Source organism: Elephas maximus, chromosome 2 (genome assembly GCF_024166365.1).
Source record: "Elephas maximus indicus isolate mEleMax1 chromosome 2, mEleMax1 primary haplotype, whole genome shotgun sequence".
Lineage (NCBI taxonomy): Eukaryota > Metazoa > Chordata > Mammalia > Proboscidea > Elephantidae > Elephas > Elephas maximus.
In genome coordinates, this window is record NC_064820.1 from 231,495,989 (window position 1) to 231,512,045 (window position 16,057).

At 51.6% G+C, this 16,057-nt stretch overlaps 1 protein-coding gene across 7 annotated transcripts in view; it reads left to right on the forward strand.

Annotated features, from left to right (window-relative positions):
• Positions 1-959: 959 nt before the first annotated feature.
• PCNT (pericentrin) overlaps positions 960-16,057 on the forward strand; it is a 145,949-nt gene continuing 130,851 nt past the window's right edge. For 6 of the 7 annotated variants that reach the window (XM_049875076.1, XM_049875074.1, XM_049875081.1 and 3 more), the window contains exons 1-6: positions 960-1,140; positions 4,227-4,439; positions 11,138-11,278; positions 11,648-11,903; positions 13,947-14,002; positions 15,230-15,404. In XM_049875076.1, coding sequence (XP_049731033.1) covers positions 1,084-1,140; positions 4,227-4,439; positions 11,138-11,278; positions 11,648-11,903; positions 13,947-14,002; positions 15,230-15,404 — 898 coding nt within the window. In that variant the 5' untranslated portion in view covers positions 960-1,083. The remainder of the gene's footprint in view (positions 1,141-4,226; positions 4,440-11,137; positions 11,279-11,647; positions 11,904-13,946; positions 14,003-15,229; positions 15,405-16,057) is intronic. The other variant, XM_049875080.1, reaches the window with a different exon arrangement.

Genomic DNA, 16,057 nt, shown 5'->3' on the forward strand with positions numbered 1-16,057 from the left:
CGGCAACTCCACCACAGCATTGGCTTCCAGAGAGCCCGGCCCGCAAAAGGCGGGGGTCTCTCCACCGGTGGAGGAAGTCAGTCTGATGCGCGACTATGTTGCCCCTTGCTGTGTGGCAGGAACCGCCAGCTCTGGGGTCCAGGGCGGGCAAGGACCACCACAGCCTTCGCCCTTGGGGGAGACATACTGCCATCTCCAAGGCCGGTTGGTAAGGGCCAAAGGAGGAAACTAGAGCGAGGTGGGCGTGAGTGGGTGCTAGTTAGGGGGGCTCAGGGACAGCTCTGAGACACAGTGAGCCGGGAAGTCGGGGCGCAGACCTTGGTGCACGGGCCTGGACTAGGGAAGGGCTCGGAGGCTGGCGGGTTCCTCCTGCCGGGCCTTCGGGGCGCACCAGGAACTCACGCCTCGTTCCAAAGGGCCCAGGTGGTCGCGCCCAGCTTCATCCATCACTACCGCAACTACCACCTGGTGTCCGCCGGGAGGCAGCACTTTCCTGGCGCGTGCGTTCCAGCCGCGGGAGAAGACGCAACCTTGAGGGCTCGTGCCGGCGTCCCGCGACTCGTACAAACAGGCCGGAGCACTTGGGCGCGCCCCGACAACGCTGGCCCGGGCGGAACCCGCGACCCCAGGTGCCCGGGAAAAGCGGCGCGAACTCGCCGGCCCGGCCCCCAGCGCCCAGCCTTCGCGATAGCCAGGGTCTTTTAAATTCGACCAACCGCAGAGAGTTCCGCGGCCTTCGCGTTCCACTCATTGGTTCTACGCCGAGGGAGGCGGAGCGCCACAGCGCCAATCGGAGGCCGGTGAGCAGGCGACCGCGGCGGAGCTCCGCCTAGGCTGCACCGCCCCTGCCAGGGGCGGGGGGTAGCGCGCGTGCGCCAGAGTGGGAACGCAGCCACCTGATTGGCGTCGGAAGCCCGCGGCGCCGGGGCGCGCGCCCGGGGGCGGGGCGGGCCCACGGCTGCGTGACAGTTGTCGTGGGGGGAGGGCGAGCGCAGGCAAGGGGGAGGGAGTGTAAATAGAGTGGCCGCGGCGCCGCGTCGGCCCGGCACCTCCCGGGCGGACTGCGAGGAGCCCCGCAGGGAGATGGAAGAAGATGAGCAGGAGCAGCGGCGGAGAAAGGTGGAGGCCGGGAGAGCAAAGGTAAACGGCGGTGTTCTCCTTCCCCTCCCGCTGCCCTGGCGTGGAGTCCTAGGAGCAGGCCCCGGTGCCCGCCACTGCCCCCTGGTAGGAGCGGGCACCGCTTATCGGGCCCGTCGCCGAGGTCTTGCCTTTTCTGCCGGCTAAGCTGGCAGCCGCCTCCCGGCCGCCGCCATCTTGAATCCACCGCCCTCTGTCCCGGCCCGCCCCTGCCGCGGCCGCAGCCAATCAGCGGCTGGGACGCGCGGCGGCTCGCGAAGAGGGCAGCGCGGGGGACGCCGGGCCGCGGTGGGGCTGCGCCTACACTGGCGCGCACGACCCAGGGCTGGGGAAGGGGAGGCGGAATTGGTCTTCGAAGTTGGGGAGGGGGCTCTCGGTTCGGCACGAAGGAGCGGGGGAAGCTAGTTTCCAGGAGAGAGGAGGGGCTCTGGGCTGCATCCTCCGGTCTGTGGAGTCACCTTCCTCCCGCCGCCGCGCGGGTGCTCGCCCCGCCTCTCCGCGTCTCCCTGGAAACGGGATCGCGTGGGTCCTGCCCTGGCCGCCTTTTCGGAGGGCGCAGCGGGGTGTCAGGCCGGCTCGCAAGAGTGCCCTAAGGAATTCGGTGGCACAGGAGCGCGGCAGCCGCCCTGCCTAACAGCCCCGCACCCAGACAGGAAAGCAGAAAGACTGCAGGGGTCAAGGACGCTGTATGACCACGGCTCGCGCTCATTATTCCACGCCACTTGCGCAGCCACTTCCTTGGGCTCCACCTCCCCAGAGCCCAGGAGCTGCTAGAGGCTTCTTGGTGCTGGGACAACGGGGCTGTAACTCCGCTGCGGCCCTGATGGGGTGGAGCCCAACTGGTCTGAGAGGGCATCCCGCGGGAGGTACCTCAGCCTGCAGGGGGCTCGGCTCCTCCATACAAACCTACTACACTCAGATTTCCATTTCCCTCGAAATTCTACAGTTTATTTTAATATGAAAAATGTGCCTCTCTGGCGTTCCAAGGAGCTCAGTGGTTAAGCGCTGGGCTGATAACCGAAGGTGGGTGGTTCCAACCCACCAGTGGCTCACCAGTGGCTCCGCGGGAGAAAAGACCTGGCGATATACTCTCTTAAAGATTATAGCCTCGGAAACTCTATGGGACAGTTCTACTCTGTCATACAGAGTCGCTTTGAGTCGAAATTGAATGGAATAGACTCAAGGGCAGGCAACAACAGGATGTTCCAGGAATGCGTGATTTGTTTTGCTCCCTGGGGAATCACTCTCCTCTGTGTTAACATTCCAGGAGCCCCTCTCCTGATCTGGCCTGGGAGCTACCTGGGGCCCAGGTGGAACTCCTTGGGTAGGGGAAGGTGGAGGAGCAGAAAGGCCAGTGACTTCCCCAGGGAAGTGCTCCTCCTTCCCCATGCTCCCCGCCCCCCTCCATGTTGGGGTTCCTTGAGAAGCTCCAGATACTCAGAGCAAGACTCCTGGGTTCCAGAGGCCTCAGGGCAGGGTGGCTGATACATCACCCAGCTCTGGTGCTTTATCACCTCCTTCTGTGCCAGCTTTTACTTAAAGGCTGCTTGGGTGCTCACTGTTTTGGGGGCATATTGTAGGGATTAAGAAATGTGGAGTAGGTGACCCAGGCTCTAGAGGTGGAGAGGACAGCGTGGGCACTGCAGATGTGAGCCTGCCACACCCCGTCAGGGAATGAGCAGGGCCTCTCACCACACAGCTGAGCCCTGGCAGATCCATACACTGCTGTGCGTTTGAGGTCAAACACTGTCAGATGCTGGTGATTTCATGTGGACCATCTAACAGGAGGTGCTTAGGGCACATTCCTTCCCCTGAGGAATCCACCTGGAATGCACAGGAGCTGGTGTGGGAGGTGATGGCGCAGTATCTGAGAACAGTGTGACAGGCAAGGGCAGGGCGGCCCTGTCTGCTGCCTGTGAAAGGGAGGCTGCTGTGGCACCTTTTTTCTCCCTTCTCTCTGTGTGTGTGTCTGGCAAACAAGAGGGCCAGGAGTTGGACATGAGCCTGGCACTTAATGTGTGTCTGTTCCCCAAGCTGGCAGGTGTTTAGTCAGTGTATGTAATAGTGCCTCCTGAAGCATTCATAGTGGGGATGGGAGATTAGCACCCATTCAGGAAGAAATAAGCTGCCTCTTTCTGGGCTACCCCAGGCCCTAATAAGGACTGTGCAGCAGAAACCGCTCGAGTGTACCTGTTGCAGAGGTGAGGTTTGAAGGGAGGGCAGGAAAATCAATGAAAATAGGCTGGTTCTGAAGTCAGTCTGCCCTTGATCATTCTCACCTAAATGGTCTTATGCAGTTTCCCTGTGTCCGTGAAATCCTGCACTTCTGTCACTGTCACTGTCACTGTTCTCGTGAAATGCATTTGCTTTTATGGCCGCAGCTGTCATTTGGAGGAAAGGGCCGATGTTAGATCTTATCCTCTTGAATAAGTGTTAATGGGACTCAAAACTGAGCTGGGTTGCGCCTTCCGATGGGCGACATTCTGGGAGGTCCCTTGTGCTTTGTTGAGCTGTGTCGTGAAAAATAGAGCATCTGATTCCATAAAGAATGTTAGATTGACCTGGCTTAATTAATTTTTTGCTATTTCTGTGCCTTGTCTCGGAATCTATGGCTAGGAAGTTTTGGCTAGGCTACGTGTTTCCTCAACTGGGGAAAAATGGGGGCAAAAACAGGAGAGACTAACCTTTGATGTAACTTTAAACCTTAAGTATGCCTTGATTATATTATCAGTCTTTTTAATAGATGCATTTTTAAATTTTATATTTCTGTAAACTGCCAAAGGCTAGCAAAGGTATTCTGCCAACCAGCGTATTGCTTTCCTTTGTCTGTGTTGAGGCATAATTACCGGTTCTCATTAGTAGACTCTTTGGGTATAATTCTAAACTTGAATCCCAGCGTTCTAGATATCGATGAAGGCAGTGCTTGTGGGAAGGTGTTCTTCTGGTTGACGTGAGTCTGGCTGGGTGTGGCCGAGTGGACAGACCCAGCCCCAGAGCCTCATGTTGCCCACGAGTCTCTTGACTCTGTGGTGCTGCTGCTTTTTTCTCACCTATCTTTGCCTTTACTACTTGTCTACGTTTTTGCGCAGCTTGCTCACTTCCAACAGAGAAAAGCAAAAGGTGACGGTACGCATTCGAAGAAAAAGACGGCGAAGAGGAAGGGCTCGACTGTCGATGCGCCTGTCCCGGAGGAGAGTCCGGTAGCCGCTGGAGACGGCGGTCTCCTCAGAGAAAGGGAGGCTGGGAAAGGAACATTGAGCAGTGACACTCCTGAAAAGATAGAAGGGGCACTTGTGGCTCAGGTAAATGCAGGCAGCGCTGTGTTTTACCGTTTCGCTTACCTTCTGGTTATCCCTAGCATAATTTCCTGGAAGTGGTCTCTAGTCTGTTTTTACCTTTCAAAAGTGGGGAAAGAGTTTTATTTTAGTTCGCAAAAGGTAAGTACATTTTTATGGTTTTGCTCCTAATGTTTTATCTTTATTATGTGATTTTCAGCATTTTTGGATTGGACTGTCTGAAGGCAGGTTTCAGTATGGACACTTGTCCTGGTAATCAGAGTTTTACATGTGTAAATTCCTCGTGAGTAGTTGTGTATTCACGTATGTATTGCAGGTCCACTGACTTGCAGTCTGTCTGTTGTCCTTTTCCTTCTTAATGAACACGGGATGGGAAGGGCCAGGATGTCTGCTGCTGTGGGAATGGTGCGTTGCCGAGGAGGTGCCACAGCTGGCTGCTGCTCGAGGCCTTGAGAGCTGCGGGCGCTCCTCATGGCCAGGGGTGGTAGGAGCTTGGTGAGTGGGCGTGGGGACCGAGGGCTTGGGCCTGTGCGGCCTCCTGGTGCATCCAGGTCTGCTCTCGGTGGGGCTGTCCTCGGGCTTCAGTGAGGGGTGCAGCAGGGTGAACAGGCAGGTGTTTGCTAGATGGAGCAGGAAAAGTGGTGGCCGAGAACAGAATTCGGGTCAAGGTCATGGTGTGTCTGACCTGCCTTACTAAAGAAAATTGAATTATTACCAGCACATAAAATCAATGATGTCCTATCTACAAACCTGGACTTCAGACTTCTTCTGAAACCTTGGAAGATTTGCCGCAGTGCTTCCACATTCCTGGGGAACAGCTGGTCAGGGCCCTTTGGTACTCTGTTGAAAAGTTATTCTGTAGAATGCCCACCAGCTTGGGTCTGTTTGATGTCTTCTCGTGTGCGATTTTGGCAAGAACACTGCAGAAGGGGTGGTGTGCTCTGTGGTTGTGGCCAGTCGGGAGCCCCAGGTGTTGTGTTTGATGGCTCCTTACTGGCTGTGCTAACTGACCAGGTAGTTAAGGTGCTGCCTTACTTCTTTGTCTCCTGGTAGTGAAGTTACTGTTTTCCATTTGTAGTTATTAAGTATGTTGTGGGGAGATACTTTCACATTCTGCAAATATCCTGTTTCTCGTGGTACTTTCTCTCAACATGGTGGGTGGTCAGACTGCCTCGTCCAGCTTCACAAGAGGGGAGGAGAATCAAGATCAGCGTCAGCCCAAAGCTGATCCCCGTGAGATGGAGGTCGGACACAGCTCCTCTCACCAGCCGTTTTACCAATTCTGACACCAGCCATCTATCCTACAGCACTCTCTGCTTCTCTGCTGGGTTCAGTAATTCATTGCGATAGCCACACAGAACTCACAGACCATACTCATGATTATGGGGTTTATTAGGGAAGTAACAGGTTATAATTTCAGGATCAGTATCAATTTGGAGGTAACAAGAAAAACTCAGGATGCAGTTCTTCAATCAGGACAGCTTGTTCCCAGCCGCGCCCACAGTCAGGCCTCTTCTGCTGGGCCCTGCTTGAGCCTGGGCTCTTGCTCTTAGCTCCAGCCCCCCTGCTCAGGCCCCACTTGCTCGGGCAAGTGTTACAAAACTCTTTAGCTCCACAGAAAAGTGCCTGGAGGCATGCCACTCCACCAGGAAGCCTCCTGCCTGAAGGCACTCAGCTGTCTCACTCCATGGGTTGGCCTGCCCACTGTAGCCGCCTTGCTCCATGGGCCGGGAAGCCCACCGTGCCGTCTTGCACTGGTCTCCTGGTTCTGCTGCCACCATTTCTCTGCTGCTGGACTCTATTGTGCTTGCTGCCACTTCTTGCCATCTTGCACTATCTCCAGTGTCTTCAGTGTTACAACTCTCTCCATCTTCTGGGTCTAGGAGGTTTTCAGAGGAGGAACACTGGGTCCAAAGGATGCTCTCTGCTCCTGGCTCTTCTTCTTGATGGTAGTGAAATCCCCCTGCCCCAGCTTCTGGGTTTGGCTCCCTTTAAGCCTAGTGGGTTGGCAAAACTGAGCAGTCCCCTGCAAGGGTTCCGTGTACCTTATTTGCATGGTCCTACCGTTGCAAGGATTCCATGAACCTTATTTGTGTTAGCAAAGCTGTCCAGTCCCCTTGGAGGGCCACAAACACCCTGCATGCATAGTCCCACCTAATCATTTTGTGGGAATTAAAAGACCGTAGCTAGAAAGGCCATATTCACTGCATCACACATTCTGTTTGCCTCATTCCATCTACATATAATCATTGGTATTCTAAGGTAAGGAAGAGCTGTCCCTTTTCCTCAATTTACTTATTTATTCAGTTACTTTATGGGTTTTAATCCATCATCAATATTTATTTTGTTGCTGCAATACATGTATATTTTCTTATATCCTCTCTGTATGAAAGGCAGCATACTACGGATAATTTTTGTACTTGGCTTTTTTTCCTTAGTAGTACACCTTGAAATTACTCCATGTCAGTTCATAGGGATCTTCCTCATTCGTTTCTTGTAGCTGCGTAGTGCCCTCCTGAGTGGATGTACCATGGCTTACTCAACCACTGTCCTGTGCATGAGCATTTAGGTCGTTTCAACAGTTTGCTTTATAAGCAATACTGCAGTAAATATCCTTGTGCACATATATTTTGTATTGTTAGAAGTGAATTTTCAGGGGAAATTCCTGGAAGTGGCCAAAAGATAAAGGTGTACGTAGTGTTGTTTTACATTGCCAAATTATCCTCCGTAAGGGCATTTCCGTCAGCAGTGTATGAGATTGCCTGTGTCGCCACAGCCTTGCCAGCACATGGCCTGTTACATTTTTTAATTTTTGACAACCTGATGGATGGTGTCATTTCTCTTGGGTAAATACCTAGGAATAGCTTGATCCTATGGTTCTCTAGGTTTAACTCCTTAAGGAACTGCCAGATTGTTTTCCAAAGTGGCTATCGTTTTGTATTTCCACCAGCATTGTATGCAAGTCTTAGTTCCTCCAACTTCTGCCAACACTTGGCATGGTCAGTCTTTTCAATTTTAGCCATTCTCATAGGTGGGTAATGGTATTTCATTATGGTTTTAATTTGTCTTTTCCCAGTGACTAATGGGAGCCCTGGTGGCACAGTGGTTAAGAGCTTGGCTGCTAACCAAAAGGTCAGTAGTTCGAATCCACCAGCCACTCCTTGGAAACCCTGTGGGGCAGTTTTACTCCGTCTTTTTGTTCAACTCCGTCCTGGGTTATAGTTGACTCTATGGCAGCAGGTTTGGTTTTGGTTTTTAATGACTAATGATGTTAATTCTTTCCATGTGCTTATTTGCCGTTCTTATGTCTTTGGTGAAGTGTCTGTTCAAATCTTTCCACCATTTTAAAACGGATTGTTTATTTTCCTATTGAATTTTGAGAGTTCTTTATGTATTCTGAATATAAGTTGTTTATCAGGTATAGCTTTGTACATATTTTCTTCTAGTCTGTGGCTTGTTTTTATTCTTATAACAGTATCTTTCAAAGAGCAGAAAATTTTAATTTTAATGAAGTCCAGTTTATCAGTTTGTTCTCTCATGCGGTGTGCTTTTGGTGGCATGTCTAGAACTCTGACTAACCCAGTGCTTCCCAACATTTTTTTCATTATCACCCCGTTCCCCCGGGAACCGGTTATATATTGAGCTGTATCCCCCCAAAGTATATGTTGAAACCCCAGGCCCTGTACCTGTGAATGTGCCCTGTTGGGATATTGAGGTCTTTCTTTTGTTATGAAGATCAGTGCGTTTCACGGTACGGTGGGTCCTAAACCTAATCCCTCCTGACTGGTGTCGTAGAGGGGAGTAGACGTGCGCACACACACATGCACACTCACGTGCACACAGGAGACAGCACGTGATGATGGAGGCCGATGCCTCTACAAACAGCAAAGGAACACCAGGATTACCAGCGGCTGTGGGAAACTAGGAGAGAGGGCCCCAGAAGGAACCGTCACAGCTGAGACTCTGAGTTAGACTTTCAGCCTCTAGAACTGTGAGAAAATGATTTTCTGTTCTTTAAAGCCACCCACTTTGTGCTGCTTTGTTATGGCAGTACTAGTAAACTTAAGACAGAACCTCTTTTGACATTTCTGTCCTAATGCCCCCATCATAAAATTTTTAAAAATCTTTTCAAATTTCTATGATAAAAATTAAACATTTATTAAAGAACTTGGATCATACAGAAAGGTATAGCAAGAAATGAATGACCTTCTTTTTTTCAGCATCCAAACTCAGTAACTATTAACATCTGTACATATTTTGTGCCCGTTGCTTTAACTGTGCCCCCATCTGTGTTGGTGGGTAAGTGGTTTTTCCATGCTTGTAAGGATTCTGGGATGTGCAATGTCAGCAGGGTGATTTCTAATCAGATGTATTTCTTTCATAATTTAGTTTACTTTTGTTGTTGAGAATATGCATAGCAGAACATACACCAATTCAACAGTTTCTACATGTACGGTGCAGTGACGTCGATTATATCTTTGAAGTTGTGCAGCCATTCTCACCCTCCTTTTCTGAGTTGTTCTTCCTCACTAACATAAACTTACTGCTCCCTAATTTTCTTATCTAATCTTTCTAGTTGCTGTTGTCAGTTTGATCCCATACAGCTAAATCTTTAAAGAGCCCAATGCTCAGGGCAGACATTCTTTACTAGTTAAGATAGGGTATTTTTTGGTTTTAAGAACACTTTGGCGATGGTTTCAGGGGTTCATCCAGCCTCCATGGCTCCAGAAAATGTGGATTCCATGAGACAGGTATATTTTCAATACATATCATTTCTCACGGTATTGAGTTTGTTTTTGTTTTTGTATTTTTTGAATATTTTATTGTTTTAGATGAAGCGGTTACATTTTAATACCACAAATCTACTGTGTATCTGTTTATGCACAGTCTATCTTTATGTTAAGAATGAGTAAATATAATGTTTTTAGTTAAATTCTTAAGTTAAAAAGTTATTAGTGAGAACCTAGACACAAACCTTAGAACTTGCACAAAAAGTAACTAAAAGTAGATCATAGTCAAATGTAAAATGCAGAACTCAAACTTTTAGAATAAAATGTAGGAGAAAATCTGTGTGGCTTTGGGTTTGGTGATTAGTTTTTAGATATGACACCAAGAGCATGATTTATAAAAGAAAAAAATTTGATAAGTTGGACTTCATCAAGATTAAAAACTTTCGTTTTGTGAAAGACACTGATAAGAGAATAAAAACATAAGCCATGAAAAAAAAAAAAGCCACAGACTGGGGAAAATATTGGCAAAGCACAAATCTGATAAAGAATTTGTCTCTATAAGGAAATCTTAAAACTCAGTAATAAGGAAACAACCTACTGAAACATGGGCAAAACATCTGAATGGACGTCTCACCAGAGAAGATACACAGATGGCAAGTAAGCACGTGCAAAGGTGCGCCACATCATTTGTCGTTGTTGATCGCTGCCGCGGGGTTGGCTCCAGCTCCTGGCGACCTGTCTTGTAACAGAGTGAAACGATGCCTGGTCCTGCTGCACGGCTGCTGGTCCAGCACCATCTGTGTGCTCATTGGTGTGTTTGAGCCCAGTGTTGTGGCTATTGTGTGAAGCCATCTCATTGAGAGCTTCCCTCGTTTCATTGGCCCTCTACTTCACCAAACACGTGAAACGTGGAAACCTAATGGGTCACAACAGAATACACCTGTTAGAATGGCTAAAATCCAAAACACTGACAACAGCAAATGCTGGCAAGGATGTGGAGCGACAGGAGCTCTCATTTGTCAACTGGCAGATTCTTACAGCGCTAAACACTCTTACCAGATGACCCAGCAATCACACTCCTAGGGATTTCTCCAACTGATTTGAAAACGCGTCCACATAAAAACCTGCAAGCCGGTGTTTATAACGGCTTTATTCGTAATTGCTGAAAACTGGAAGCCACCAACGTGTCCTTCAGTAGATGAATGGATAAACAAATGTAGCACATCCAAGCAATGCAAACTACCTGCTCAGGGATAAAAGGGAACGAACAGCCAGGCAGTGCCAGGACAGGTGAAGAACAGCGCACGCTGCTGAGTGAGAGAAGCTAGTCTGCAAGGGCTGCGTATGGAATGAGTCCAGCTGTATGATTTTCTGGAAAAGACAAAATTATAGAGGCAATACAACGATCAGTGGTTACCAGGGGCTTGGGGGGTGGGTAAAGGTAGGGGATTTTTTGGGACGGTGAAGCTGTTCTGTATGATATTATAATGGTAGATACGTGACATCATGCATTTCTGGAAATCCATAGAACTTCACTGCACAAAGAGTGAACCTTAATGTGTACAAATTAAAAAACACATTTTTTGTTTGTCATTGGCTTTTGGTTACATTTGTTTCATCATAATCTCCGTAACATTGAGATCAATGATATTATTGTCTGCTTTTGCTGATTTAGTGTCTGTGAAATGATCTTTAAAATTTGCACCTTCAGGTTTGTGTAGCTTTTATCAGTACCCACCTTTCTCAGGCATTTTACACACATTTCTCTCATGTAACTATTACTTTCACCCTTTCACTGATGAGCTAACCAGCTTGGGGAGGTGAGTGGCTGCCCAGTACTACACACCCCCTGAGGGGTGGAAGTAGGGTTTGCAACCTTCCTCTTAATCCTGTTGAGTATTTTTCCATAGTTAGTTTGTAGTTGTATTTCCCCACGTGAGCCATCTGGGCCATGCCCTTTGCTTTCCTTCCCAGGCGTGTGAGCAAGGGCATGAGCTGGAGGTTGCCGCCCCGACGCGTCAGAACGAGGATGAAACTGCATGGCTGCGGGCTGAGCTCCAGCAGGTGGCTGCGGCCCATGAGGCGGAGATGCAGCAGATGCAGCTCCAGACCCAGGTGACACAGTGTCTGCCACTCAGACTGTCCCCCTGGCAAGGCCTGAAGACACGCTGTAGCTCCTGTTCACAGACAGTGTTCCGTCCCTCACATCGGACAGGGTCCCTCCTCTCAGGACGTGGTAGGGTTTTGGGGATTGGGAGGCTACCAGGTAGGAGGGATTTGTCATAAAGTGGGTGCCATGGAGTTGTGGTAGGGGGTGGCACAGAATGTTACGAAAGAGGCACACTGCGTCCCCTGCCCCAGACCAGGCTCCGCCTATGGGGGTGTGTCTGCGTGGTCACTGGCCTCACCCTGCCCCAGACCAGGCTCCGCCTATGGGGGTGTGTCTGCGTGGTCACTGGCCTCACCGTAGGTCTCACCTCCTAGTCAGTGCACGCCCTCGAGCTGGAAGCACTGCGCCTGAGCCTGAGCAACATGCACACGGCACAGCTGGAGCTCACGCAGGCCAACCTGCAGAAGGAGAAGGAGGCAGCGCTGACGGAGCTGCGTGAGATGCTCAATGGGCTGCGCGCCCAGGAGCTGGCCCTGGCGCAGAGCCGGCAGCAGAGCGAGTTGGCGCGCATCCGGGAGCAGCATGAACGCGAGAGGGAGGTGCTGGCGCTCCAGTGCGGGCAGGAGGCAGGTAGGACACACCTTTGGCTGGACGGATTTCTCGGCGATGTCTCGGGAAAGTCTGTGTGCATGTTTTCTGAAGTACAGATTGCTGTTTGTCGTTTTGGGAAGCAGGTGATTACTTCCCTTGGATCCTCCCACATAAAGGGTTCACCGACAGATTTCTGTTCCAGATCCCCCTCCACGCAGGGGTTGCGGCCCCTGTGCTGTGGGAGCTGCCTGTGGGCTGCCCTGGCACTCTACGTGTCCCTGTGCATGGGTCACGCGAGCCTGTCAGCGTGTGTGTGCATTTGCTTCCGGTGCAGCGGGTGCAGGCATGCTTTGTCCATTCTGCTGTGTGCCTGCTTTCTGCCGAGGCCTCCAGTGGTCCTGTATTGATGTTCGAAATCTTGCCCTTGGAAGCTGATTGGCTCCGGTGCTGGAATTGTCTCTGTTCACATTTTTTGATAAGACTGTGTCTGCGGTTCAGCCTTACCCAGCCTGTGCCACACTGTTCCTTGCACCTGGGGCACCGGGCAGAGTGGGGCCGCCATGCTGTTCAGCCCTTTGAAGTGTGCAGTTGAGTGTATTCACGGGGTTGGGCATCCGTCTCCACAGCCTAATTCAGAACATCTTCCTCGCCCTGAGAAGGACCCTGTGCCGGCTGGCTGTCGCCCCGTGCCCCTGCAGGGTGTTAGGCCGGCTTCTCTGCTTCTCTGTTCAGCTTTTGTCTCACAGCAGAAGCCACGCACCTACTGGGGGAGGCTGACAAGCTGCAGTGCCACTCCGGCCCCACCCCAGGCTCCTCTCACCCAGAAGTGACTGCTTTTCTTTGCCTCTTGCGATGCCCCCTGCTGCTTATGCTGTGGATGCAAGCAAATGTGTATATGTTTTCATTTTCCTCCTGTTTTTAAAGAAAATAGAAAACAGGCTTTATCGTGTGCCCCTTCTGTACTGGGCGTGCTGTGCAGGGACTGCAGAACCGTGTGCCCCTTCTGTACTGGGCGTGCTGTGCAGGGACTGCAGAACCGTGTGCCCCTTCTGTACTGGGCGTGCTGTGCAGGGACTGCAGAACCGTGTGCCCCTTCTGTACTGGGCGTGCTGTGCAGGGACTGCAGAACCGTGTGCCCCTTCTGTACTGGGCGTGCTGTGCAGGGACTGCAGAACCGTGTGCCCCTTCTGTACTGGGCGTGCTGTGCAGGGACTGCAGAACCGTGTGCCCCTTCTGTACTGGGCGTGCTGTGCAGGGACTGCAGAACCGTGTGCCCCTTCTGTACTGGGCGTGCTGTGCAGGGACTGTAGAACTGTGTGCCCCTTCTGTACTGGGCATGCTGTGCAGGAACTGTAGAAGGGCATGGGCTTCACCAGCTGCCCTGTGTGAGCCCTGGGGCCTGGGGTCTCTGGAGGGCGGACTAGTCCATCTTGTTCTTTGGGGTACGAGCAGGGGCCATGCAGGACTCTCCCTGTAGGGGGCGCTGCCTCTTTCCTGCTCCATCCTCTGCTTCCCCAGGCACCCCCTCAGCTCCCCTCCATCCTTTCCTGTGCCACCTGGCTTTATACCTGCTGACTAGATCCCTCCAGGTGCACATCCTGGCCCTCTGGTCTACGCCCACCCCTGCCTGCACCCCCTGCATGATACCACACTCTGTGGGGCTCCGTGGTGCCACGGTGCGCTTGTGCCAGTCTTCTTGTACCTCCTCCCTCTTGGGTGAGGAGCTGTTGGGTTCTAGAATTACCTTCACCTGTCCCAACTGCAGTCCCTGGCGTGGAGTCTGGTCCAGAGTCAGTACCAGACAGAAGGAGGCCCTGAGTCTCCTGTGGCCAGGGTACCCGTGACCTAGGAGTCAGGAGCCAACCCTGCCTGCTCGTCAGGCAGACCTACGTGACTGGACTCTCCTTCTCTGTTCTGGCCTGCACACAGTGTGTTGTTTAGAAGCTAGGAATTGCTGTGGTCTGCCTCATCAGCGATGCTGCCCTGTGAGCAGCCAGCAGATGGTGGGGCCTATCTCCGGGGACCGGGTGTGAGGCGGCTGGACACTGCCGACTCTGAGCCACTTCTGTGTTTTCATTGCAGCTGAGCTGAAGGAGAAGCTAGAATCAGAAGTGGAGAAAAACGTCCAGATAATTGAGGTATGCTATTTTTTTTTTTTTATGATTGATCAGGAAATGTAATTCTATGTATATTCTTCCTCCTCTCTCCAGCCCGCCGAGTCACCACTCCCTAAAAAACCCTCAACTAATATCCAGTGAGAGCTTTGACAGGATGCGCTGATGGAAAATGCATCACCTTTTCCTTGGAGGCCAAGCTTTCTCTTATTTATACAGTTTGTATTTGTCAGAAGAGCTTTTTCCCTGTGTGACGTTGACTTCTCACGGAGGCTGAAGGTGCCCGTCCTGTCCCTGACTCTTGCCCACCAGTCCCTGCAGACCTTGCACTGTGCCGTGACGCTCGCTGGAGGTGGAGACGGACTGAACTGTTGAACAGGCCACATGTGCCGGGGCATTGGAAGTGCCCTAGGGAAGCCGAGTGGGCAGCAGTGTCGGGGTGCAGGGCTGGGGGAGAAGGACAATGATGAGGGCAGATCCATCTGGTGGACTGAGCCCCGTGTGAGCCCAGCTAGTGCTGGATGATGGGACAGAGACAGTGTCAGGTACTCAGGGTGTGTCGGTGTCAGTGACACGGTGTCCACTACAGGGCCTCGGCTGGCGATGCCGTCTGCAGCATCCTCATGATGGGCCTTCTCCCGTAGCCCCCTCCCTTTGTAAGGAGATGGGGGAGGAGTCCTGGGTCTTGGTGCAGGAGAACGAGCGTGTTTCTGCAGATGTTTCTCAGTGTCCCCATCCCTCCCCCAAAGCTGCTTTATAGGGGATTCAGGTGGTGGTGCCTACATCGGTGCTGTGTACTCTGGTGGAAGGCTGTGGGCAACTGTGGGCACCAGCTGCAGAGGATCCTGCTTACCAGGCCGTCCTGGCCTCTCAGCAGGCAGGAAGCGCGGGATGCATCAGCTCTGCCCATCAGCCTGCTTGTAGGCCCCTCTCTTGGGTCTTAGTGTGTGCAGGGCCCCAGGACTGTGCTGGCTGGGTCAAGAGTCCTGGATCTGCTGTGCAGCCCGTGTTTGTCTTCAGAGACCGTTATGCTTCTAGAAGAGTCCATCTGCAGTTTGCCCTTTCTTCGGCATCTGCTTTGTAGTAGCTTCTGTCTTGGCTACTTGTAGTCAGTAGGAATTAACTAGACCGTGGGACCATCTCCAAAGTAACATTAGTCTGGGGGCGGGGTGGGTGCCTGTGCAGTGTGAGTTTCTTTACTGCAGGTAATCCACCCTTGACTGTAATCTTCCTTTTTCTTGTTTAAATTAGACCCTGAAGCGAGACTGGGAGTCGGAGAGAGAATTATGCTTAGAAAATCTACGCAAAGAATTATCTGAAAAGCACCAGTCAGAATTGGAGAATTTACAGAACCAGTTTAAGAGGGAACTGGCAGAGCAGAAAGCTGAGTTGGAGAAGATTTTTCAAGCCAAAAATCAGGCTGAATGTGAGCATCTGATTCAAATGAGCAGGTTGAGAGGGGCTGCATGATACTGGGATGGATGTCAGGAAGCCACCAGTTTGTGATGGAGCATGCCTTGTGTCGTGGGTTTTCAAATATCTGATGACTGTCTGTACATGACACTGGGTGGCGGGGTGGGGGCAGGTGGGGGCAAGGGCAGAGCTGGAAGTGGGGGCTACCCCTCATCTACCAGGGTCTCTGGACACAGTCCTTGCAAGGCCCTGAAACCTTTGTTTCAGAGGTGTTCTTTGCGTATTCAGTTGTTAGATTCATACCCGAAAATACGATGTTGCGATCGCTGACTCTACATTATGGGTGTTGCATCTTACCTGGTACCCGTACCCCTGGAGGATGACAGGGGGCATGCTAAGGACAGGGAGCCTGAGGGAAGGCCGGGAGGCAGGGAGGGGCTTGAAAGAGGAGGAAGTCCTGAGAAAGTGTTTAGGACGGAACCTTTGTCGGCATTGCTAGTTGCAGTATACTAACGACTAGCTGTAGTACACTGACGACTAGCTGTAGTACACTGATGACTAGCTGTAGTACACTGACGACTAGCTGTAGTACACTGACGACTAGCTGTAGTATGCTAATGAAGATGATAGTTACGGAGGAAACACTGCCATAACCTGATCGCCGTC